Below are 26896 nucleotides of genomic sequence, written 5' to 3'. Positions count from 1 at the left end.
AGAACGTGGGGGTGGTCCCATTGTGTTTGTCTTTCCGAGACGCATGTACTGTTATGCAACATGACCTTTTCCGGTCAGGTCATAACCTTGACCTGAGGTCAAATTTTAAATTGACCTTTCAAGGTCAAATTATTGTTCATTCGATGCGTCTCGGCGAGAGAAACACGATTCTGGCAATAGAAATGTCGTGGCTTTTTTTTAGTAAAAAGTTATTGTCGAAAAACACTTTTCGTGAAGCAGCTATTTTTGGAGTTTTTGCCCTCTGGAGGCTAGACCGTTGACCTGAGGTCAGTTTCATTGACCTCGAGGTCACCGATGACGCCTCAGGTCAAAATGAAAATTATCGATGTATGGCTTGTTCACATTTTGGACTCTGGACGCCGTCTTACAAGTCAGATCAGACTCATTTTTTGTTTACACACTCATGAACAGCTGCTTTAGATGCCCTGAGGGTACCAAACTTGTACTTTGATTTTCAGGTCAGGGTCAGGTCAACACGTGTCACGGAAATCTGATATCATACGTTGGTCACGTGAAGCATGTTTTATGATCCATTTAGGCCATATATTTCGAATTCGTTGTCGTTTATGTCACTCGAGGTCATTTTGAGTTGAATTTAGCTTAGGTCGGGCCTTTTTCAGGTAAAAAAGGTCAAATTTTCAGGTTGGAATTTTGCAACAAAAACGTGTCTATCGGCTGCAGTTTCAGTTTGGGAACACGATGGTGCTAGATATATTGGTGTACGATGTCAAATATGTACTGAAAAATTGATTAAAAAAAAATACAGTTGTTAATATTTTGCTATACCTAATGCATATAACCTGGCCATTTGTGAAGATATCTGGCTAAAACTTGCTAGAGTTAGTCACAAGCGGGTATTCTATCACATGTATTCCGGTTTTTCGAAAAGTTGAAAATTTTTGAAAAATGAAAACATAATATTTTAATTTTTAAGTATATAATTTTCAAAATTGTAATATTTTGAAAATCCGAGATAGCAGAGTAATGCCGTAGTCTTTTCTTAGTCCTCTCATGCAAAGAAATTGGATCGATCTTAACCACTAAGCTCTTGGGAGCGATTTCCGTGGTTCAATATTTTGCGTCGAAATCGGCTAAACATGACATCACTCTGACGTCATTTCCAGCCGACTTATGATCGTTACGTAGGTCATATTCTGACACAACGTTTCAAATTGATGCAGACGAAGGTACCGCAAGTTTCGCGTCGATACATCAAGCGGTTTGGAAGTTATTGCAGAAAAACGGGAGGGGGCTATGAATAGTCCCCCCCCCATTTAGGCGCGGGTTAAAGTTCATTATGACGTAACAATGACCATCAAGTGTGCAGAAGGATGCCCTTTACGTACGTTGACGTTATTTGCTACACACACAATTGTTCTTGGTATATAATCGAGTAACCCACACCTGCTCTCGCGCCGCACCTGGGCAGGGACACACATCAGTTTGCCGCCTCAGCGGAGCCCCAGGCCTATAACTCCTCCGTTGGCGGCGTACGGAACGCCGCTGGCGGACGGCCTGAAATCAATGGGGCCGACGTGGCAAGTCCGGTCGGCCGCCGCCGACACCAGTGACCGGGACTCAGTGGCGCGGCGAGGCTGCGGGGCCACCTGCCTCCATGGACAGCGGCGCACTCTGATCGTCCGTAGGTGCCCGGCTCCGTGGGTAGGGCACAGACAAGACATGGCGAGAAAGGCGCTCTCAGTGCCGACACTGCTCCTTCTCTGGGCCAGCGCCTCAGGTAGGAGTTGCGAGTGCATTTTAAAAAATCAGAGTCTTGTCTTGCAACTACGCTTTCAACCCTTAACCCTCGCCACCACATGCCATTTTTCCATCCTAGAACGCACATGGGGTGGGGGGTGGGGGTTGCCACCCACTGCGCTATTTCTGTTATTTATTTTCTATTTATTATTAGTTAGAAAGAAGTTATCTGTTATTAATTTCTATTTATTATTCGCTGCTGGAGATAGAGCGTCGCGGCAATGACCAACAGATTCGTTGGGAAGAGTCGAATCTAATGGTACCCAATGTTACCTCATTAAGTCAATCATTGACCTTCCAGGTCAGGTGAAACTAAAAAGTGTTGCTGTTTGGGGACACGGTTGGAACATCACGAGCGGTGCCCATCATATACCGATGACGCTGCCGTTTGTGGTGCCAAACCAGCTAGAACAGCTCTTTTTTGTCACACTATCCGACTAGGCTTTTACCGGCTGTGGTCATTTCAGGTTAAGTTAAGTCAAGGTCAATGATATGTGTTTGTATGTCTGTGTGTCTCTGTGTGTATATTGATGTGAGCACCGGTTGGTTTGTGCGTCCCTATTACATGGGATCATGAACTGAGAAGCTTTTACAAAAAGAAATGCAGTAAAAAAAACTTCACGAAAGTAAATTCAGCTAGCCTGAAATGAAATGTTCTTAGATGACCTAGGTTGACCTTGACCTTGACTCTTACATCTGTACTTACATCGTCGAATAATCTACGTCGTCGTCTCTACGTCGTCGAAGATGTTCCATGATAGGTGGGGGGGGGGGGGGGTAGGACTAGCAAAAAAAATACCGAAATCAAGGTGTCAAAAAGCTCAGTAGACCCATAGCCAACGCAAGATATTGGGTATTGGTCATTTGGGTCATGACATGACCTGAAGAACAAGGTTATATCTCCGAAACCAAAAACCACAGAAACTTGAAATTTTCAGGGGTCATTGAGAAGGGATAGAGAAGCAGCTATACGAAAACCCAGGCTTCTAGCGGTAAAAATGTTTAGTGCAGAGCAGAAAAACTACCTGAGGGTGCCCCCCTCTGTGCGGTTGAGGGTTAATTAAGAGCTAAGATGATCAATGTCAGGCTTCACAGATTTTCTCAGGCCGTTTCAGCCCTATCTCAGGCCTAGACTGATATGCATTTTCAGGTCTTCGGGGCCCTTACTCAGTCAAGGAAGGCCTGTTTAGTCGAAGTCGAATCCAAATCAAGTCCGAGAGGTCTGTATAGGCCTGGTTAGTTTTTCACACATAGTCCCGGGTGCCATTCCTTGTCCTAAAAGGACCCGTCATAAGTCTGCGAAGGATCAAATTAGACATGCTAGAGTCCAGTAAGGACCCAAGACCTAATATTTTTTAGTCTTAGAAATGCCAAACTCAGATATAAGACACTCGTTCTGGGTAAAAGAAAGACAACTAAATGTCAGAGACCGTATTCCATGCCTGAAAAGACTAAAATGTACTTTCGTTAAGTGATACCGCTATTGTCTAGCCCAAAGAGGGTCCATGGCTCCTGCCATCCGAGATGGAGCTGATTGTCCCCAAGGAATAAATATAATTCGAATCCAACAGAGCTTCAATATGTGACTTAACCCGCGCCCTGCTGGGGGGGTGTTTGAACACCCCCCCTTGTGGTTTTTCGCAAATATCTCAAAAACGGCGGCGCGGAGCGCCGCCGTTTTTAGTACACCTTATCATACATCAATTCTACACATGTTGTGAAATTTTCAGACCAAGGTCATTCAAGGTCAGGTCACCAGGTCACTTGAAGTGACCTCACCTCATAAAAAGTTTCAATGTCTGTCATAGCTACACCGAGTGATCGATCGCTTTGAAACTTTCAGCGATTGCTAAGAGCAATAGCATGTACAAAATGTATATCTCAGAATTTTGATATCGATGACCTAAGGTCAGGTCAATTTTGCGACCTCCCCATTATAAGTCAATGGGAGAAAATTGAAATGCGCCTCTTTTGGACGAAAGACATTATAAACACTCCCAAACACCGAATTACAAGTGGTTTAGACATACTGAACATAAAAATGGTGTCCGTGACCCTTGTTTATGCCCTGAGGTCATCTTGGTCACGAATGGTATCTAGCAGTTTTTCGCAAATAACTTTTGATAGAGGTATGCTAGAGCGATGAAAACGCCTTAGATGTGTTCAGCTTGACGATACGGATCGACTGATATGCAACATGACCCTTTCCGGTCAGGTCATGACCTTGACCTGAGGTCAAATTTTCAAGTTGACCTTTCAAGGTCAAGTCATAGTTCATTCGATGCGTCTTGACGAGAGGAACACGATGCCGGTAAAAGTAAGCTCGTACAATGCTTGGGTCAAAAGTTATTGCAGAAGAACTGTTTCCGAAAAAATCGGCTATTTTTGCAGTTTTTGCCCCCTGCAGGCAAAACCGTTGACGTTAGGTCAAATCTGAGAGAATTACTCAGAAAGGGCGTTAATAGGGCTATCGAATGCGGTTTTCCGCGGCGCTGTAGCTCTATTGGTTCCCGAGTTATGCGTTGGCTTCTCGGAAATTTTCGACATTTTACCTGGAAATCGGCGCAATTTTGCCTTCAATGACCTCTGGTGACCTGACCTTTGACCTGAACAAAAAATTGACCGAAGTGATTTCGTCATTATTTTTGACGCTCTTTCGAACGCCGCTTTCCGCGTATCGCTACGTGGCCCAGGAGCCGAGTTACAAGGGGGGGGTGTTCAAACACCCCCCCCCCCAGCAGGGCGTGGAAATCCAGGACCCCCAGCCGGGCGCGGGTTAACCCGCGCCCCAGTGGCGGTCTCAGCCAACTTCGCCATAGTGTGTGTGTGGGGGGGAGGCATATGTTACCACCCACCTCTAACTCAAATACAGTAAAACTAAGAGAGCTAGAAAGACGCGGTAAAAAGTAGTCGATAGCTCTCAATGCGTAGGTTTGAAAGTATTTCAGTCATTTTTCATCTTAGAGAAATATTGGGGTCACCAGAGGTCATCAAAGGTGAAAATTTGCCACATGTCATTATATTTTTTTCAGAAAACATGCCGTTATCTCAGGAACTATGATAGCTAGAAAAGCGCATGGAAAAGCAATCGATTGCCTTTGGACAGTTCTTTTGATAAGGTCATCATCCAAATTGACCTCAGGTCAACGGTTAAGCCTCCATAGGTCAAACACTGTGAAAATCGCTGTTTTTGGATAACATTTTTTCACGAATATCTTTCGAACAAGCAAAGATGAGGAATTGGCAATGGCACTGCCGTGTTAATCTCCTTCAGTCGCTTCAAAAAATATATTTTTTACCTGGAAAGGTCAAGGTCAAATTTTGACCTCAGGTCAAGGTCACGCGGTGACCAAAATAGGTCATGCTGCATATCATTCTATGTGTCTCGACAAAACAAACACAATGAAGCCATCCCCAGCGTTCCATCTCTTTTCAATCGAGAGTGTTTGGCAAAAATCTGTTTGTAATCTCAAATGACCTCGGATGACCTTTCTAGAAGCTATCAGCAAAAAAGGCACCTTGGTCGTCACGGGTGGTCCAAGTCATTGTGATTCTGAAGTATTTTGACTGTTCCTATCCGTACAAACGGATCTAGAGGCATTCTCATTTTTCTCCATTGACTTATAATGGAAAGGTCACGCCACTGTCCTGACCTTAGGTCACGGATATAAGAAATCCGATATACAAATTATAGGTGCCCACAACATCATGCCATCTACCAAGTTTAAAACCTCTCTGACAAACACTGCAGGCTGGACATGATTGCAAACTTTGTTAGGCTTGGTCAGTTAACTTGACCTGGTGACCTGACCTGACATGACCTGGGGTCAAAAACTTCACACATTGTCCATAATTGATATAAAAAAAGCTACTGCGGCGCAGCGCTACGCGCCGCGTTTTTTTTTTAATCAATTTCACACGCAAAAAAAGCGCGACAGGGTGGTTGGGTTAAATGCATGACTGAAGTTTAACCCTCGCCGGACCTATTGGTTTTCTACATACGCGCCGGCCGAGGGGGGGGGGGCGGGTACGACCCCCCTCGCCGTTTCGCCCCTGGTGGAGCTAGCGCGTCGCGAAAAAAAAAAACGAGCGTGTGCGCCGTTACGAGACGCAGAGATTGGTACCCGATTTTAAGGTCCTAGGTCAACCGGTGACCTCTGAGGTCAGGTCAAGTGCCCCAAGGTACGGTTCAGTTTTTGGTGAATAACTTCGCAAAAAACGGCCGCAGAGCCGCGATTTTGGTAGCATCGTGTTCGCCTCGCTCAGGCGCGTCGAATGATATACTTTTTGTCGGGGTCAGGTCAACTTGGGGTGTTGACCTCAGGTCAAGGTTAGGTCAGCACCCCCAGGTCACGAAGTTGGTCGAATGAAGTCATGTCGCATATCATTCGATTTGGCAGGTCTTCCTGAGTCCATTGGTGGCTTTCCCGACCCGCTAGCTCAATTTGATCAAGAGTTATTGACGAAAAACTAATATGACCTTGATGACGTCATAAATGACGTCACGCAAGGTCAACATTGCAAAACTGACGCATCTAACCTTGCAAGGAGTGCATCAAATCACGATTCTGTGTGCTTGAGATAGTTGGAGATCGTTCCCGGCGCCAGAATAGCAGTTTTCATTTTTCCCCATTGACTTATAATGGTGAGGTCACGAAAATGACCTGACCTCATATGACCTTTAGGAAAAATCTTAGATATACAAGTTGTGAGACTCATAATGGATACTAGATCCTGGAAGTTTCATTTCCCTGTGACATCTCCTCTGGCAGTGAGGGCGTTGCGAAGTTGCGATATCTGAAGACCGTGCAGAGGTTCACTTATGACGTCATAGGTCAGTGACCTGACCTGACCAAAAAATGCGGTTGGTGTCAAAAGATCCGGCTTGAATCAAAGGTCAGGTATGCCAAGTTTCAGCTCTCTATCCCCAGCGTGTTCGGAGCTATCGCGAAAAAAACCCTATGGGGGGCGGCACCCCCCCCCCTCGGCCGGCGAGGGTTAATTCGCGTTCAGTATGAAAAAGTGTCTAGACATACAGTTTTACACAAGACAAGAATTGAAACGCAGGCCATGTTGATAATTAACACGGTTTACATAAACAAAAGTTCCAGCAAAACGAGATTGAATTACTTTGGGAGTTTTCTTCTGGGAAACGTCGCTGGCATAGGTGATCCGGTCTGGAGGCAGTGTCTCTCACATTCAAAAACCCTGTGCGCATGTCTGCATACACTACGGACACGCTTATGAAAGGTCACATCAAATCGGCTGTATGAACACATGGCAACACTAGGCCACCAGATCGCAGCGCAGGAAGGTGACACCGGTTGGGTTGACATGGACGGTGATGGAGTCTTCCGGCAGCAGCGTGCCGTAGGACTGGCCGTCGAACACCTCCTGCACCCGGTAGCCGGTCGGACTGTCGAGGCCGAGCTCGCGCAGCGTCATCGTCAGCCGGCTCGGCGTGCCGTCCGTGCGCCGGTCCAGGAACGCCAGCGCGTACGAGAACTGCTCGTCCACCTGGGGCGTGATTGCACGCCGCCAGATCTCCATGCCCTGGTCCTGGAACACGCGCCTGCCCTGGATGCCCAGCCGATCCTGGTTGATGGCGAGCGCGGCGCTGTTCTGCAGGATGGCCGCATACTCGGGTCGGATGGTGCGCAGGTCCACCGACATAATGAGCGGGGCCGCCAGCACCGACCAGACGGCCATCTGGGCGCGGCTCTGCTCGTAGCTCAGCCCGAAGTCGCCCACGATCAGCATGTCCGGGTCGTTCCAGTGGCCCGGCCCGGCCACTGGGATCAGCTCCTCCTGATGGTCGCCGTAAAAGTCGATGATGGACGCCACCGAGTCCCACGAGTCCTGGATGTCGTCAAAGTTGCGCCAGAGGTTGCAGGCGCGGGCGATGGCTGGGTAGTCGGGGTTCGACTGGTACGCGGGCCACGAGCACGAGTACACCATCGGCCGACCGGTGTCGTTAAGGTATCCGCCAAACTCGGGGTAGCCGACGTCCATCGAGTCAGGGTCGCTGTAGCAGCCGTCCAGCTTCACGTAGTCCACCTCCCAATCGGCGAACGTCTGCGCGTCCGTCTCCATGTGGTCGATGCTGCCCGGGTAGCCGCCGCACGTGTACGTCCCATAGTCTCCGTAAATGCCCAGCTTGAGTCCCAGGCCGTGCACGTAGTCGGACAGCGCCTTGATGCCGCTGGGGAACCGGTCCGGGTCGGCCTGCAGACGCCCCTCGGCGTCACGCTCGTGGGACGACCAGCAGTCGTCGATGATGATGTACTGGTAGCCGGCGGCCAGGTAGCCATCGGCAGCCATTCGGTCGGCCTGCGCACGGAACAGCGCCTCACTGACGCAGCTGTCAGGCTCGGCAGCGCAGTCGGTGATGCAGCGGAACCGCTCCCAGGCCAGCCAGCCCAGGGGCGGCGTCAGCGCCAGCCCGTTGTCGAGACCGAGCACGAGGTGCGGCGCCGCCAGCAGCGCCGTGGCCGCCGCCGTCCATCGGAGCAGTGCCATCTGGCGGCAGATGGTAGCGGCAGTCACAGACACAGACACAAAACACTGGCCGTCCAGACTTTTTTCTCAAAGTAACTGCATATATTTGGTTTATGGTCTGGGGATTGAATATGACTTTTCGACAGTCAGTACTTTACACACCTCTTCGATCACTAGTGATTCTGGATTTTCGCACGCTGCTGTGAGGAGGATGTTTCATCATACTACCCACCATGCTCGTCTCCAGGACCATGTAGCGGCAAGCAGTGTTTGAAATGTTGTCAAAAGTCACTTATAATATGTTTAAACCACTCTTAGATCAGCTGAACCGACAGGTCAAGGTAAGTCAGCGAATGTCAATTAGCCCGCGCGTCAGGGGCTAATCCGCCCCCTGAGGTTTTTCGGAAATTGTGAGAAAACTGCAGCGCGTAGCGCTGCAAAATTTACCATGACTATTTTCACATCACTTTTACACGTCGTGTGCAACTTTAAACCTCCCACATTCTAAGGTTAGGCCACCATGGCACTTTGAATGACTCAACATCAAATCACTTTTTAGCAACTTTGCCACCGTGTCAGAGCTACAGTAGATGACGGAGCACTTTGACAGTTACAGGAGGTAATGAAGTCAATTATAGCTACAATTTGTATATCTCGGAATTTTGATATCAGGTCAACATTCCGATATATCAGGTCAGGTCAATTTTGTGACCTCCCCATTATAAGTCAAAGGGGGATCAACTGTATTATTTTGTCCCTGAAAAGAGTCGCAATGGCCTATTATACCATAAATGACTTCATGACAAACCTTGACTACCTTGATTTATTAGTTGCTATTTGACAACTGTAAGGTCATTTGACGTCATCACAGTTCACCATTTTTTTTTTTTTTGCTAGAAACTCCTTACAGCAACGAGATACAGCCGCATGAATGGAATCATTGTGTTCAGTTCATCAAGGTGCATCGAATGATATAAACGATGACCTTAAGGTCACGTGACCTGAGATCAGCCTTTGACCTTGACCTTTTGAAGTCAACATATATATGTTTCGATGCGGATTGACGAGAGGATCACGATGGTGCTATTAGTTTTTCCCTAGCTTAGTCGCTTCAATCGTTATTCGTAAAAACTGTCTTTATCTCTACTCCCTAGCGCCGCCATTCGGACTCTTTTTACACATGTAACGTCATTTTTGACCTGACCTGAAAATTTAGTGGCCTCTCCATTGCATTGGGTCAAGGGGAGAAAATTGAAATGCACCTTTTTTTGGACGGAGGTCAAACTTAACAATTTAAAACATTGCATAACAGGTAGACATGACACACTGAATCGAAAAATTGCCACCCATGATCCCTCTTTATGCCCCTGAGGCCATCTCAGGTCATGAAATTTCGCCAACATTTTTTTTGCGATAGCTCCGAACACTCCGGCGATAGGGAGCTTAAACTTGGCATACCTGACCTTTGATATTCAAGCCGGATCTTTTGACACCAACTGCATTTTCGGGTCAGGTCAGGTCACTGACCAATGACATAATAAGTGAACCTCTGCATGGTCTTCAGATATCGCAACTTCGCAACGCCCTCATTGCCAGAGGAGCTTTCCCAGGGAAATGAAACTTGCAGGACCTAAGTAGTATCTATTAGGAGTCTCACAACTTGCATATCTCGGATCTTTCCTAAAAGTCATATGAGCTCAAATCATTTTTGTGACCTCACCATTATACGAGTAAGTCAATGGGGAAAAATGAAAACTGCTATTCAGGCGCCGGGAACGATCTCCAACTATCTCAAGCACACAGAACCGTGATTTTGTGCACTTCTTGCAAGGTTCTATGCGTCATTTTTGCAATGTTGACCTTGCGTGACGTCATTTATGACGTCATTAGGGTTATATTAGTTTTTCGTCAATAACCCCGATCAAATTGAGTTAGCGAGTCGGGAAAGCCACCAATGGACTCAGGAAGACCTGCCGAATCTAATGATATGCGACATGACCTCCTAAGACCAACTTCGTGACCTGGGGGCGCTGACCTGACCGTGACCCGAGGTCAACACCCTAAGCTGACCTCACCCAAACAAAAAGTATATCATTCGACGCGCCAGAGTGAGGTGAACACGATGTTGCCAAAATAGCGGCTCTGCGGGCGTTTTTGCGAAGTTATTCACCAAAAACGGAACCGTACCTTTGGGCCCTTGACCTGACCTCAGAAGTCACCGGTTGACCTAGGACCTTAACCCGGCAGGCGGTGGGCCTCCCGGCCACCTTCCGCGCGGTGGGGGGGGCAATTTTTTTTGCCTCCCCCCGTATCTCCGAAACTACTGGACGGATCCGGAAAATTCAAACGGCGTTCGATAGCCCTGTCAAATTTGTCGAAGGAATTCAAATTTCATTGACCTCGGGGTCACCGATGACGTCACACGTCAGGTCAAAGATAAAATGTTTCACCGTTCACGGGTCTTTTAGGGAAAGCGCTATAACACCGAGGAAAACGCATTTTGTCGAAAATCAGCGCTAGGGCGTCAGTTGTCTAGTACATATTTTGCTATTAGAGGTCACTGGTCATACCAGGTCAGGTAATAGGCCAGGTCACCAAGGGTCACCAAGGGTCACCACATGAACCCAACTTTACTAAGGTTGTGCGATGCATGTTTTATGACCAATTTTTCATTTCCAACTCAATGGTGTTGGTTATAAGACCATCAGGTACAGTTAAGGTCACTTTCTGGTGGAGGTCAGGTCAATCAAGGTTAGGTCAAAAAAGGTCAAATTTCAAAGTTGATAGTTTTGCATAAGATGGGTATTGATTCGATGCAGCTCGTCTAGAATTGCTAAAAATTGAGTTTGAGAATTTGACGTCATCAATTTTGAACAGTTTTTTTTCGCTATAACTTGGCCAAAAAAAGAGGTATCGATCTCAACTTTGGTATGTAGATAGAAAGCGGTCGGGACTATCATATATATTCCGGTTTTTTTCGAAATTCAAAAAAACTTTTTTGGATTTTCCGGTTATTATATTCAAAAAATATATTTTTATTTTGGGGGGTTAACCCTCGCCCTGGCAGGACATTTTTCATAACATTGGCAGGGGGGGTCGATGCGACCCCCCTCGCGATTGGCTCCTATGGAACCTAGAAACACCAAATTTTGTAGATAGGTGAGCCCCCTGGAGTTCTCGCCCCTGTGCAAATTTGGTTGCTCTAGGTCAATATTTAGGGGAGTTTGGGGGGGGGGTTATAAATGTAAAAATTTCTCTAAAAACAGGTCAAAAGTTTTTCGCCTATAACTTTTGATCTAATAAAGATGGCGCAAAAATAAAAGCACCAGTGAACTCAGCACGTCAAGGCGCGTCGAATGATATACTTTTTAGCTTGCATAAGTGTGCTTAAAGTTTTTTCTTAATTTTTAAGTAAAATTTAATTAATTAATTAAGTTCAAGCTAACCAAATTGCATCATATTGCGTATCATTCGATTCGGCTGATCGCCAGGAACACAATGACACCATTTTAAGCTCTAGCGTCATTATGTGCCAAGTTATTGGCAAAAACGTCATTTGACCTCAGTTGACCTCATTTGACCTGACCATGGATAAGTACACAAAAAAGAAGCACCAAGTGACCTGCTGTTAAGTACTGTGGTTTCAAAGCACAAAAGTGATAGAACGAAGCGGATATCTCCAGTATTTTCCGAATTTAGTATTTTCCCATAGGCTTAACATTACGACGTAATGACCTCTAACTGACCTCAGGTCAGTGACCTAAAAAAAACCGGAACTATATGTTATACAACTCGGTGAACTTAGCACATCCTGAAAGTTTGAAGCAAATCAGTCCAAAACTGTGAGCTGGACAGGTGCAAAAAGAAAATTGAAATTTGACCATGACCTTGTACCGGTTTTTCTGACCTGGTGACCTGACCCAAGGTCACTTGGACCTGAAATTTTTAGATCATATGTAAAAAGGCTGCCCCATAGGCAGTGCAAAATTTGGCGGCGCTGCGTGCCGCCGTTTTTACGCTATTTTCGAAAAACCTTAGGGGGGGTCGCATCGACCCACCCCCTGCCACGGCGAGGGTTAAAATCCAAAAATTTCAACAATCCGAGATGACAATTTTGTAGCCCTTTTAATTCTACACCTTTCATGTCGAAACATTTTTATGTATCTCTAAAGCTGTAGGCCTGACAGCTCTTCCCGCAAAACCTTTTTTGGGTCGAAAATGGCAGAATTGACGTCATTCTGACGTCATTAGTGTTCAACCTATCAAAGCCTTAAGAAAAAGTTTTGGTCACAATGTGCAATAGCTATTCACGGGAGGGTACTGAAAGTTTGGTGACGATCGGCGCAGCGGTTCTGGAGATATATCGAAAAAACTAAAGAGGGGGTTGGGCAAAAAAATGCCCCCCCCCCCCACCGCCTTGAAGGTTAACCCACGCACCTACGGGGGTCTGCGCCAACTTAGAACCGACGGGGGGCGGATGACCGCCCCCCGTCGGTTCTAACTCCCTAGGGGAGTTTGAACCGGAAAACTCCCTAGGACGTCTCCCGACGTTGCTCCCGAGACCCCCCCCCCCCCCTGAGATCTCGAGAACGAAGCAAGATAGCGACAAGCAGTAAACGGCATCGGATACGCACGGACAAGGTCTACAATTTTTACGAACATCATTTTCAGGTCAGGTCGAAGATGACGTCACAGGGGTCAAAAAAGTCAAAATGGCGGCGCTAGACACGGATAAAGTTTTTCTCGAATAACTTTCGAATTAGTCAAGATAGGAACGAACGAAGGGCATCATCGTGATCCTCTCGTCAATCCGCATCGAATGATATATATGTTGACCTCGAAAGGTCAAGGTCCAAGGTTGACCTCAGGTCACGTGATCTCGAGGTCATGATGTATGTCATTTGATGCGTCTTGACGAGTTGAACACCATGAGACCATTCGCGCAGCTGTATCTTGTTTCTGTACGGAGTAATTGGCAAAAAAAACTTTGGGACCTTTGATGACGTCACATGACCTTACAGCTGCCCAACAGCAAAACAGACCTCAAGGTAGTGAAAGTTGATCGTATATGAAGTCATGTATTGTATATGGGGCCTTATAATGGGGAGGTCGAGAAATTGACCTGACCTTATCGATATCAAATAAGGTCAGGTCATCGATATCAAAATTCAGAGATATACAAATTGTAGCTACTAATGACCTTATGACATCCTGCGACTTTCAAAGGCCTCCGACATCTGCTGTAGCTCTGGCACTGTGGCAAAGTTGCAAAAAAGTGACTTGAGGTTGGGTCATTCAAAGTGACCTGGTGACCTGACCTTAACCCGCGCCAAAGTGTGGGGGGTGTTTGAACACCCCCCCCCCCCTTCCGGTTTTTCGCAGATATCTCATAAACGGCGGCGCGGAGCGCCGCCGTTTTTGGTACACCTTATCATAAATCAATTTTACGCATGTTGTGAAAATTTCAGACCAAGGTCATTCAAGGTCAGGTCACCAGGTCACTTGAAGTGACCTCACCTCATAAAAAGTTTCAATGTCTGCCATAGCTACACCGAGTGACTGATCACTTTGAAACTTTCAGCGATTGATGAGAGTAACAGTATCTATAAAATGTATATCTCGGAATTTTAATATCGGTGACCTAAGGTCAGGTCAATTTTGCGGCCTCTCCATTATAAGTCAATGGGAGAAAATTGAAAAGCGTCTGTTTTGCACGAACGCTATTCTAGACACTCTCAAACATCGAGATGTAGGTAAAATTGACACACTGAACCGGAAAATGGCAACTGTGACCCCTCGTTATGTCCCCGAGGTCATCTCAGGTCACGAACAGAATCTAACAGTTTTTCGCTTATAACTTCTGATAGAGGCGTGCTAGAGCGTTGAAAATGCCTTGGACGTGTTCGGCTCGACGTTGCGGATCGACTGATATGCAACATGACCTTTTCCGGTCAGGTCATGACCTTGACCTGAGGTCAAATTTTCAAGTTGACCTTTCAAGGTCAACTTATAGTTCATTCGACGCGTCTCGACGAGAGGAACACGATGCTGGCAAAAGTAATGTCATGGCTCTTTTGAGTCAAAAGTTATCTTCGAAAACCAATTTTCGTAAAAACGGCTATTTTTGGAGTTTTTGCCCTCTGGAGGCTAAACCGTTGACCTGAGGTCAAATCTGAGACCATTACTCAGAAAGGTCTGTAAAAGGGCTATCGAATGCGTATTTCCGCAGCGCTGTAGCTCTATCGGTTCCCGAGATAGCCGTTGGCAGTTTCCAAAATGGTGAAATAGTCAACATTTTACCTTTGGTGACCTCTGGTGACCTGACCTTTGACCTGACCCAAAAAATGACCGAAGTGTTTTCGTCCTTATTTTGGACTTTCTTTCGATTGCCGCTTACTGCGTGTCGCTACGTGGCCCAGGAGCCGAGTTAGAAGGGGGGTGTTCAAACACCCCCCACACCAGGTCGTGGAAAATCCAGACTGACACTGGGGCGCGGGTTAAAAGGTAGGAGGTTCAAACTTGCACACCATGTGTAAAATTGATGAAAATAGTCGTACCAAATTTCGCGGCGCTACGCGCTGCGGTTTTCCCGCTATTTGCAAAAAACCTCAGGGGCGGCTATCCGTCCCCCCCCCCCCCCCGTCGGTGCGCGGGCTAAAATTGGGTATCAATCTCTGCGTCTCGTAACGACGCACACGCTCTTTTTTCCCGGGCTACGCGCTAGCTAGCTCCACCAGGGACGAAACGGCGAGGGGGGATCGTACCCCCCCCCTTCCTCGGCCGGCGCGTATGTAGAAAACCAATAGATCCGGCGAGGGTTAAAGAGACGAATCGGCTGGTGTAACTTGGGAAAGCTTTTTACACGTGCGGTCAATAATATTCCGGGTCGACTAGCGAAAAGCAAACATACCTGTGCGTGCGTTGTGCTGAGCCTGTGTGTATCTCTGAGTCGGAGGAATCGCTGAGTGGATGTGCTCGGAGCTGCGATCTGTAGGTAGCTGTGTCTGTGGGCCTATGTGTGCGCCTCTCTCGCTCGGAAACCGCCCCGGATCGGCATCAGCCCGGTCATTGTCCGAGCGGGCCGATGTACTTGCACAGGTGACGCTTTCACACGGAACAGAGCATGTGCCTATCGTCTATGTACACTACAGGCAGCTTTTGACGGGCTCATTTTAAATATCCGCACAGTGTTCTTTTAGGAAAATAGTGGACCGTTCAACCGGGAAGTATTAACAAATAACGCCGACGACCTTAATGAAGTAATTAATGACGTCAATATAATCCAACTTGAAACCTTGCAAGGAGTGAATACAATCACGCTGCCATGTGCTTGAGATTGTCTTAGGGCATTGAGGTACGTGACCTCACCCCTATAAGTCAACGGAGAAAATATGGAAACATGGAAACTATTATGGATACTATTAACCCGCGCCGGCCCGGTCCTGTTCCGCAGGTCCTGTTGAGGGGAGGGGGCAAAGGTCCCCCCGTCGTATCTCCGGAACCAATAGTCGGATCGAAAAATCCAAAAGGCATTCGCAATTACTCATCAAGCTGCACAAGAAGCGGTATCGTTAACCTCTTTTTTGACCTGTGACGTCATATGGAGGTCAAAAAGGTCAAATCTGTCCAATTCACAGTGATGGGCGGTCGGTTCTAAAAAAGAAATAGAAGTTTCTAAAATGAGCCCGGATGCGATCGATATATATCATAGATCTGACACGTGGATAGTCATCTGAATGGATGATGACCGGTGACGTCACAAGAGAGGTCAGCCTCGACCAATCAAAAGACACATGAGGGCTATATGCATTATTGTGCCTAAGTAGTGCATACATATTAAGCCACAAAAACGTACTTGGTCATTTTCTTTTGTCTTATGACGTCACATACAGGTAGAAAAGGTTAATTGTAGTTGTAACGATTTTCATTGGCAAACATTGTATTGGGTAAAAATAAATTGTGTTATGTAAAAGAGACGTTAGCGGTCATATTTAGTGAGGAAGAGATGAATATGTGCCATATATAGTCCCCGAAGATATAGTTGGAAGAACAAATGCTGAACATATTGTGACGTCATAAGAATAGTCCCTGTATTTTTAGCCTTTTAAAGGGTTATATCTCTGGGAGTTTTAGATATATTGTCTTGATTATCGGCATGCACAAGGGCAGTCAGGTGCTCTCTGAAATATGTTCTGTTTTTGAAATATTCTTCAATTTTCAAAATATCTCAAGAAATATACATTTTCAGTTGGATCATCAAGATCATGAGAATAATAAAGTTTGGGAATTTCGAAATAGACATTTTGTTTGCCATGCATTATTGTGCCTACGGTTTAGTTTTTGACTCTCTATGTTGATAATGTAATTGTCTGCGATTTTTTTCCATGAGTAGCTTTTTCGACCAAAAATTGCCGACCATGACCTTGACCTCTACTATAAGTCATGATCCAAGATGATCTAGGGCCCATTATTATCAATAATTGTGGCAAATTGATATCCGGAGAGGTACTAAAAACGGCGAGTCAAAATCCGCCGCCGTTTGTAGTAACATACGAAAAAGCACACGGGGTCCCTGCCCTCCCCCCCCCTCCCAACTGGTTCCGGGTTATCGAACGAGATTCACATTGCAGCACTAATGAAGCGCATTTGATTGTGGGGAAATAAATGCTTCGCTTCTATTTGCGATGCACCAATATAGTCATAGATACTACAAAGCATAGGTTGAGAACTGTGAGGCGTGAGTGTTGACAGTGATATCGTGATTGTAAGACATGGTGTTCGTCTTCAGTGCCGATCGCAGGCAGTTCCAGCGTTCAATCTCAGTCCGATGGTGAGGGTGCTTGGATCCCCTGGTGGCGGCCGGCCAGCTCCGACCCTAGTGCCGGCACGCAGCGCCCCCAAATGCAGCATGTCATCCAGCCCAGCGCAAATCTGAACGGTAAGATGCTATGTAATCGTTACACCCCGGTTTGAAATTCTTCCTTTCCAGTCATATCGCATTTTCTCCGTCGGGCTCAAAGCATGCGTTACATAAGGTCAGCCTCAGCATCAAGTGTTGCCAGTTGTAGTGTATCCTTGGACTGCCGGCCCACTCTGCAGGCGTCTGTGGACATTTGCTGCTTGGCATATTTCTGGTTACTGCCAGTGCGACTTGCTCCAATGAGTGGCTATGTCTGTTCTCAGCAGGTGACCTGGACTGCATGACCGACCTCGGTCTGGCCGATGGCACTATTCCCGACCAGAACATCACGTGAGTTGGCGTACCTACTTGCCTATCGGGGTTTATCAGATGCGTGATTTTTTTTAGGTGCAATTTAGAGTTCTAACTTAGTTTTGTTGTCACCGGGACTGAGTGAGATCGCCTATTTTCTAAAACTGTTCATTTTTGCTCTGTACGTACTTCTGTGGTTTTGTTTATTTCTCTCGTTGCCTTGAGTTAATACGGTGGACTGCGACCCCAGTGGAATTGTTGTTAAGGGCGTTATCCCAGTGACTGCACTCAGAAAACACTTTGAGAACATTTTTGAATAAAGACTCAATTGAGTGCTGAAACAAGCCTGAAATGTGTGTGATTTTAAAAACGGTTTCAGTAAGGCTTCCTTTTAAGGCTCATGTACTTTTAGCCCGAATACTGGATTCAAGTGAGACCGAAATTGGGGATCGGGCTGAAAACTGGTTTCATAGTGAGACTGATTTTAAAAGCTTGACACCGATTATGGGTACTGACTGAGATCTGTTTCTGCGATCAATGGCGTTGCTCAGAAAGTATTCTCAAAATGTGTCGTCTGTTTTGAATAGGGGACATAAGCCCGAAAACTGGTCTCTGAGACCGAATATGGAAAAACTACTTTCTCAGTGTGGGTGACTTTATGCTCGATTTACGGTGCCCTCCCCCTCCCCCACGCACCCTAGGGAGAAACACTGGAAGACGAGCAGGATCTCTCCTGGAAATGGATGTTATTTGTATTTGGCGACCAGTAATACATACCCAATCGTATGTACGTACATACATGCACTACACTGTATTTGGCTGTAGTCACTACAGCCTGGCGGCCGCCGCGCTCTCAACAGCACTTGGAGGCCCCATGGGTCAGGTCAGGCCGCCACCGCCGCGACCCGGCGGACGGCCGCCCCCCCCCCCCCCCGGGTTTGCCTTCTTGGCAAACCCTTCTTGGCCGTGCTGGTGGAGGGCGGCGGATAGCCGGATACCGTCGGATACAGTGTGCGATGCCTGTTTACATGCAACTAGTCACCGCAGGGTGTAATAAGCCCTCTGGAGATGAACACATCGGGGTCCGTCACAGTGGGACCCAAACTCAATCTCGTTCCCTCGTCCATCGTGTAACATTGGTGCACCTTTTCTCGGCGGGCAGCGGGTGGCCCAATGTGAGCTTCTCCGGGGCTCCCGAGTACAGCTCGCCGTCTGGAGCTCGGCTCAATGCGGCCTCGGCCTGGTGCGTCAACGCCTCCAGCTTCCCGGAGCAGGACGCCACGCTGACGATCGACCTGGGCTCCAGCCGCCTGATCTCAGGTCAGTCAACACCAAATACAAACGCGCAGTTCGTACCACCTCAGCAAATACAAACGCACAGTACAGAGCAGCGCCCGGCGGCTGCTCTTCTGACGGCTCTGTCCTCTTTACCTAGTTGCATGCGGTCGCGAAGTATGCGGCTTGTAACCGATTTAAAATTAACGGATATCTGACACGCAGTCTTCGTTGACACTGCTGTGTGTTCACACATTTCACATTTTAATAAACTGTAGCCTTACACAGAGGAAACTGGGGCACGGGTGTTCCCAGTGCAGCGAACTGAGTGGCCGGGCTGAATTATACAGGTGGCCGCCGCTCCGTTAGTGGCGGCGCGCGGTGACACCGGCCCGGCCCGGCCCGACCGGCACCGGTCCTACACCACAGTCCCCGTGCAGCCAGTGGTCGTTCATTCGAATGATGCCCTGCTCCTGTGGTCAGTTTTCACTGTCGGCAACACCATCCTGGACCACTCCATTAGGGACACTCCCACCTTCAAAAGAGGTAATGAATTGGCATAAAAGCTATGTTCCGAGGTTCAGAAAGATAAAAATGTATATCTACCAAATTTCACCGAAAAATATGCACTGACTATATTCAATGGCGTAAAGCGTTTAGAAGTTATTGGCGAAAAACGGGAGGGGGGTAGATTCTGCCCCCCCCCCCCCCCAGCGGGGCGCGGATTAAACATGTCGCAATGCAATAATTATATCCGAAGATACTACTCACCATGAATTAACCCGCGCCCCGTTAAGGTCTGGCAGGTTCGACGTCCTGTGGGGGGGGGGGCAAAGGGCACCCCGTCGTATCTTCAAAAGCAATACCTAGTCGGATCGAAAAAAAATCAAACGGCATTCCAAAGAGCTCATCGAGATGCACAAGATAGCATGTTGATGACCTTGATAATTGGCCTTTGACGTCACAGGGAGGTTAAACAAGGTCAATTCAGTCCAATTTACAATGACGAGAAGTCGGTCATAAAAATGAAACCTAGGTTTCCAAAATTAGTCTGAATATGACGTATATGATAGACCTGGCATGTGGATAGTCACCTGAATGGATGTTGACCTGTTACGTCACAGAAAACACTTACGTGAATGGTAAGGAAAGGCATGTTAAATTGTGAATAATCGAGTCTTTATGAAGACATGTCATATATATGCAACCACAGAAACCTCCTTGACCATTTATCTTGGACCTATGACGTCACAGGAAGGTCAAATGAGGTTAAGTTGTGAAATTCGCAGCCGTTTCTGAGTTATCTGCGAGAAACCAGAGGAGGGCCCTTTGCCCCCCCCCAACGGGTCGCGGGTTAACCCTCGCCCCGTAGGGCTATTGGCGGACCCTGCCACCCGTAGGGGGGGGCGTGTCAGCACCCCCCTAATATCTCGGAAAATTACCAACCGATTTTCAATATTCAAACAACGTTTGAAAGCCCCAACGAGGACCTGGTGACCAAGTTTCTTTGACCTATGTCGAACCGATGACGTCACAGGTCAGGTCAAAGGTCGAACTTTTCACCGTTTACAGACCTTCTAAGAAATGCGTTATAAAATCGTGTAAAAGAATAATAATATTTCGAAAGAATAAAAGAATAATAAAATTTCGTAAATATCGTGTAAAAGGCATGTTATCGAAAATCATCGACAGGGCGTTGGTTGACTAATCAATGTTGCTAAATGAGGTCGCTGATACCAGGTCACTAAGGGTCACAGCGGACGTTTTCACGACGGAACTTTCTTGGTGGAACCTATTTCATACCTGGAAAGTACCAACCCTTAAACCCGCGCCCCACTGGGGGGGGCTATTCATAGCCCCGCCCCACTGGGGGGGGGCTATTCATAGCCCCCTCCCGTTCTTCTGCAATAACTTCCAAATCGCTTGACGTATCGACGCCAAACTTTCAGTACCTTCGGCTGCATCAATATGACACCTTGTGTTAAAATATGAACTTCGTAGCTACCATAGGTCGGCCGGAAATGACGTCAGAGTGACGTCATGTTCGGCCGATTTCGACGCAAAACATTGAACCACGGCAATAGCTCTCAAGAGCTCAGTTTTTTAAGCTAGATCCAATTTCTTTGCATGAAAGGACTCAGAATAAACTGGGCTATCAAACTGCTATCTCGGATTTTCAAAATTTTGAAAATTTCGAGGAAAAATTATAACAAAATTCAAAATTTAAATTTAAAAAAAAAAGTTTTTGACTTTTCGAAAAAAACGGAATGCATGTGATAGAACGCATGCTTTTGACTAAGTGCAGCAATTTTTAGCTAAATATCTTCAAAGATGGCCAAGTTATACGCATTATTGCAAAAAATTCACAATTTTTAATTTTTCAAATCAATTTTTCAGTACGTATTTGACATCGTACACAAATATAAATAGCACCATCGTGTTTCTGAGCTCAAACTGCATTCAATAAGCACCTTTTTTGTTGAAAAAAAATAACTTCAAAACGTGACCTTTTTGACCGGAAAGTGAACTGCCCTAAGCTAAATTCGACTCAAAATTACCTCGCATGACACAGACGACATCAAATTCGAAATCTATGGCCTAAATGGACCATAGAACATGTGTCACGTGACCGACGCATGATATAATATTTCCGTGACCTGTGATGAACTGACCCTGACCTGAAAATCACCTGACCTGTGACGTCATCGGTGACCTCGAGGTCACTAAAATTTGGTTTCGTTCGACAGTTTTTCCGGGGCTATCAGACGCCGTTTGAATTTTGACGATCGGCCCAGTAGTTTCGGAGTTAGGAGGGGGGCTATGGAGAGCCCCCCCCCCCAGTAGGGCGTGTTATACGCAGACCCCAGTGGGGCGCGGGCTAAGGCTTTAGAGTCCTTACAATTGAGGTCTTCTGCCTTAAAAAAAAAATTTAAAAGTTGTAATCCAGACGATTTTGACCATCATATCGCTTATTTATTTAAAAACAAATCAATTGTTGGTTCTAGTAGTCCATCTTTCAACTATGAGGGATCAAATCAGCCTGGCAACTAGATACCCGGCTTCTGTTTCACCGGCCCGACGCTGCGCGCGCCCTGGTGGTGCCCGGGCGCAACAAATCCGCCGCCGCCTTAGCAGTGGCATTGACTTCCGCCGTCTGTTGCGGTTCCAAAGTCAAGCCAGCGTGGAATTGGGAGAGCTCGGTCAGCCATGGTGGTGCCCGGGCGCATCAAGTCCGCCGCCGCCTTAACAGTGACATTGACTTCCGCCGTCTGTTACGGTTCCAAAGCCAAGCCAACGTGGAATGGGAGAGCTCGGTCACCCGCAGCTGGCAGCTCAGTATATTTCCTTATCATTGTACTAGCATTATATGTATAGATATGAGAATTTCATAAACGTGCTTACGCTTTAGGTTTACATGAGTGGTAAACCCTTAGATAAAATAAATTAATGTATTATTTAGTAGAAAATCAACAAAGTAACGAACCACTTATTCAACAGGTAGAAAACCTACTACAATGAACTACTAAAATTCCTGAGGCATCAAAGGAAGCTACTAAAATTCCTGAGGTATCAAAGGAAACTACTAAAATTCCTGAGGTATCAAAGGACCAAACAGGCATCTATTAGGTACCCGCTATTGAAAACGGCTAGCATGAACCGGGCTATACTAGGGTAGTGTGACGCATGTTTTATGGAAAATTTTACATTTCGAATTCGATATTGTGGGTAAGGTGACCACAAGGACCAGTTTGGGTTACGTTCTAGTGGAGGTCAGGTCAAGGTCATGTCAAAACGGTAAAATTTTTAAGTTGTTATTTTTGCATAAAAAGGGTGTATGCGATGCACCTCGTCTCGGGGAATCCAGTGGTGGTCTTTGTTTTAGGGGAGAGCAGGGTAAGACTCCCCCTTGGGAAAATGCAAACACTTGCTGCATAATCGCATCCACCATGGAGATGTGTGTGCATTAGAATAGACCACTATTTCTCTTTCTTTGCGAGCTGGAAATTGTGCATTATCACCTAACATGTAGTGAGCGACACATGTTTAAAAAAGTCTTGCAAATGGGCGTCTTACCCCACGGGGTGGGTAAGACGCCCCGGGGAGAGGCTCGTACCATATACTAACCTTATATACTCACTTATACTTGCCTTACTTACTTTATACTTACCTCACCTAATACTAAACTTATAGTCGGAGTCGATTATGGTAGTAAAGCCGGAGCCGGAGTCGGAGCCACCGAAAATCCATCAACTAAGCAGCCATTCAAGGTCTGCCGAATCTGAGTCAGAGTTAGTCGATCGGAGTCGACAGTCGGAGCCCGGAGTTGGAGTCGAAGTTGCATTTTGGAAACCGGAGTCTGGGTCGGAATTGGAGGCTCGAAAAGGCATAGACTCTGCAGCCCTGACGCAGACAGTGAATTTTGTGGGGGTCTTATCCCTCAACTACCAAATGTCTTTGAGCTCCAATTCTTTCAAGAGATTCAATCGTGAGGCTCAAACTCGTTGCAACACGTAAAGCGCCTATATTCGCTATGTGCAAAATGCATATGGAACATAATTTAAAGGCCGGCTCCCAGTTATTAGATGGAAGACGATGAGATTTTTTATATCAGAACATGTCAAAACATAACAGTGCTCACCGCCTGCAAAAGACACCACCTCGGAACCGAAAATCTTGCCCCTATAAGTTAAAGGAAATAACAAACGTTGCAAGAACTTACAAATAAAATAACCCTGTTATATCGAAAAGGCGTCTTACCCCACCCGGGCGTCTTACCCCACTCTTCCCTACTCTAGGTGGTTCAGAACGGCAAAAAAATAAGTTCGAAAATTGACATAATCAATTTTGAGTAGTTTTTGTTGCCATAACTTTGCCAACAGTTAAGCTATTCAGCTGAAATTTGAAATGTAGATGAAGGACCATTAGTTCTATAACATATATCCCGGTTGACGGCTCTCCCGCAAAAAAAAAAAAATTATTGGGTCGAAAATTGTAGAACATGACGTCACTCTGATGTCATTTCTGGCCAACATATCGTAGGCTCTGGATTCATTTATTTATTTTTTGCCGCATGATATAAAATTGGTGCCCGGAAGGGATCTAAAAGTTTGGTGGCGATATCTGCAGTGCTTTAGGAGGTATCAACGGAAAAAGAGAGAGGGAGCGTTTCGCCCCCCCCCCCTACGGGGCGCGGGTTGAGCTGAAGGACTAATAATAGCAATCGAAATGGAGGCCGCATCCTGCAGTGTGCATCACGCACCCCGCACACGGTCCTCTGGCGGCCATCATTGGCTGTGCACTGTGCAGTGAGCGTTGCTTGGAGCCTGGGCGTCTGGAACTCCCTCATCGCCTGCCACCACCGAGCATTATCATGGTCCGTATTGACCGGCCATTCATGTTTCCATGGTCGTGGCTGCACACAGTGTGCAAGGCGTGACGCCATGACCGGACTGCAGCGGTGCACCCGACCATTACAGTAATGCAGAAGGCAATCAAACATTGACTGATTGCTAGCCTCTTCGGCCCAGAAACACCATTGCAAGCTCAGGTAATGATAGATTGGGGAACCATTGGGCTGAGGTGGCTACTGGCTACCAGTTCTCTCAGCAGTCCGACATTAGTTACTTTTTCTTGATGATGATAAGCCGGTGGCGCATTTGTGGAAAACCCGTAAGTTTAATGAGCTGTAAACAAAAAAAGCTGAATTCGTTCGGTGCTCGTTTGGAAATGGGCCACGCAAAACGTGTTTAAATGTAGTTTTGCATAAGCACGTACTATCAAAGGTAAGCTACCCGCGAGGGTCAAAGTCAAAATCGCCTGAATCGTGTCTTACTTAGGAAAGTTTAATTTTAAAAGTTGGTTTCTTTTGATCGTTCTGTCTGATATTTGGTCTGGTATATCGAGCCTCAGACCGGGTGGGAGAGAGCCCACGGACGAGTGAACACGTCTGCACAGAGGCTGCTCGTCTGCTGTTGGCAGGTTTCCGAGTGCAGCCCGCTCCTGCCGAGGTGCACAGCAGAGACTACAGCAGCTTCGCGGCGCTCGAGTACAGTCTGGACGGCGACGCGTGGACCCTCTGCTGCAGCATGGAGACGGTCGGCGTCTCCCACTCGGTCAGTCGGGTGGCGCACACTCACCGTACCGTATAGGAAGAAAGCCGTCCTTCTGTGCAATCCTACGTAGATGACTTACCAGTGCCATTATGTATGTTATTTTGTGTAATTTGACAAATATTGGAACGTTGTGTTGGGCATTGTTAAAACGATTATTGAAAGGATGAAAAATAACCTGTTACTCATATCTAGAAGAATTAAAAAACACAATCTAATGATGACTTTAACGAGCGAGCAAGGCGAGTGAAGTCCCTATAGCATGATAGCAGAAATAACAGCGTAGAATAGTATATGAATACTGCATGGGGTAGCGGGCAACAGTAAAAGTTATTGCCCAATGTGACGTCACTGTAGCCCGAGGGTGAGGGCATACCTCATGCAGTATTCATTTTATTACATGGCCCACCTCGTCTCGTATTACCTATTCGTAGTAACTTTATTTATTATCGTTTAGCTGTATGACAAAACGGGTTAGCATAATAACACACAATTTGTTTGAATCTCAATGATGAATGTATTTCATGGCATCACACATTTCTCATCACATCACAACAAACACTTTCTGCTGGAGCCTGCCATTGGCGAGGAGTAGTTTTGCGTGTAAATATTCAGTTTTTCTCAGTCGCCTCGGCTTATCGGCTCCTTGTGGTCAACTGATCCTCGCCCATCCTTTTTAGACAAGTGCATTGCGACCTGGAAAGCCTCTGTAGGTACTCAAAGGAAAACTTCCTACTTCACTTGTCTTTTCCTAGTTGATTGATGATGAACTGTTTGATTCCGTACTTCAGTGAGTGTAGACTTTTCGTTTTTTTTTTTTCTTTCTCCATCTTTGCGCTTGACATTAGAGAAAAACTCCTTAGCAGTGTCGTCGAGAGTAGCATTACTGTACTGTAGGTCTTCCAGCGTTAGACCTTTAGCTGTTAAAAATTTCATGGAATATGTCTCCCGACGATTTTATCACCCTTTGCCTACCTTCAGCCCTGCGTGAAAAAAGGAGCTCATCTAATTCACTTGGTTCAAATAAATGAAAACGAGGCAGCGCTGTCATAACTACACATATAGGTACGTATGATCCTTCAGCAATGACGTCCACCAACTGAATGAGGATGAGGTGAAGAACCTAAACCCCCCTAAAACCTAAATTTCAAAATTCTGAATGTTTTTTTTAAGCACGCGCAAAATACTGTTGCCCGTTGTCATGGTATCATTAACAAAAATACGTCATCCTTCAAAAGAAAATTAAACGTGAAAATTGCCGGTCAACAGTCAAAATTATTACACACCCAGTTAACCCTCGCCCGTATAGAGGGGGGGTCGAACGGACCCCGCTATGGTTTTTCGCAAATAACTCGCGTAAAAAGCGGCCGATCGCAACGAAACTTTCAGTACCCTCGCGTTCATCATTTTCACACCTACCCTGAAAATTTCATGACCCTGACCCAAATGACCTTTGACCTGTGACCTACTTTTCGAGACCATGTTTGGCTGGAATCGCGATTCGGCGTATGTCGGCTCGCATTAGCCGCGCGTTTGCAGTCTTTTCGTGGTTTCAAGCGTTCAAACATGTGATATGATGTTGCCCCTATGCATTAGGGTGGGTTTCAAGGTCACCTGAAGGTCAGGTCAGGTCATTGACCTTTGATGACCTCGGTTCACTTTTTCGAGTTTTACATGTTTCTAGGCCAGTTTTTGGAGCTGAATTCGAATTTAGCAACCATATGAACATTTACGAAGTAGTTTTGGTGCTTTCGTAACATGTTACGAAGCTGTCAGAGGCGGTTGCCACCTACTACGAATACTCTTACTGGTTGACCTGACCTGAACTGACCCGACCTGGCCTAAATACATGAAGACATCATCTGTGATCAAAACTAACATGATATTCGTGATCAACACCCCGAAAAACCCCATAGGAGCCACACTTTACGACGTTCTAACAGGCCCCTTTCCCGCCTTTGGGGTCATTGACCTGACCTGCAAGGTCAACCAATGACCTAGGACCTTAACCCTATTCCTGGCG

General features: G+C 46.5%; 2 protein-coding genes across 2 annotated transcripts; one reads left to right on the top strand and one right to left on the bottom strand.

The window, feature by feature from the left end:
• Positions 1–1593: 1593 nt before the first annotated feature.
• LOC122368391 lies at positions 1594–24912 on the top strand. Its single transcript, XM_043342289.1, has 5 exons — positions 1594–1759; positions 17066–17215; positions 17461–17527; positions 18651–18808; positions 24743–24912. Exons 1-5 carry the CDS (start codon positions 1702–1704, stop codon positions 24910–24912), a joined length of 603 nt encoding a protein of 200 aa, XP_043198224.1. The 5' UTR covers positions 1594–1701.
• LOC122368395 (alpha-N-acetylgalactosaminidase-like) lies at positions 6807–15348 on the bottom strand. The gene is made up of 2 exons (XM_043342296.1): positions 15188–15348; positions 6807–8298 (listed from the first exon to the last, which is right to left on the bottom strand). Exon 2 carries the CDS (start codon positions 8296–8298, stop codon positions 7066–7068), a length of 1233 nt encoding a protein of 410 aa, XP_043198231.1. The 5' UTR covers positions 15188–15348; the 3' UTR covers positions 6807–7065.
• Positions 24913–26896: the final 1984 nt, after the last annotated feature.

This window comes from Amphibalanus amphitrite, unplaced genomic scaffold (assembly GCF_019059575.1).
Source record: "Amphibalanus amphitrite isolate SeventyFive unplaced genomic scaffold, NRLGWU_Aamphi_draft 000944F_arrow, whole genome shotgun sequence".
Taxonomy (NCBI): domain Eukaryota; kingdom Metazoa; phylum Arthropoda; class Thecostraca; order Balanomorpha; family Balanidae; genus Amphibalanus; species Amphibalanus amphitrite.
This window is presented reverse-complemented; position numbering and strand designations above follow the sequence as displayed.

Excerpts from the sequence above, each read along its gene's own strand:
- LOC122368391 (XM_043342289.1), top strand. The coding sequence starts at position 1,702 with ATGGCGAGAAAGGCGCTCTCAGTGCCGACACTGCTCCTTCTCTGGGCC. Across the intron at positions 17,528-18,650 it reads ATTCCCGACCAGAACATCAC|CGGGTGGCCCAATGTGAGCT; the intron begins GTGAGTTGGCGT and ends CTCGGCGGGCAG. Across the intron at positions 18,809-24,742 it reads CTCCAGCCGCCTGATCTCAG|GTTTCCGAGTGCAGCCCGCT; the intron begins GTCAGTCAACAC and ends TGCTGTTGGCAG.
- LOC122368395 (XM_043342296.1), bottom strand. The coding sequence starts at position 8,298 with ATGGCACTGCTCCGATGGACGGCGGCGGCCACGGCGCTGCTGGCGGCG.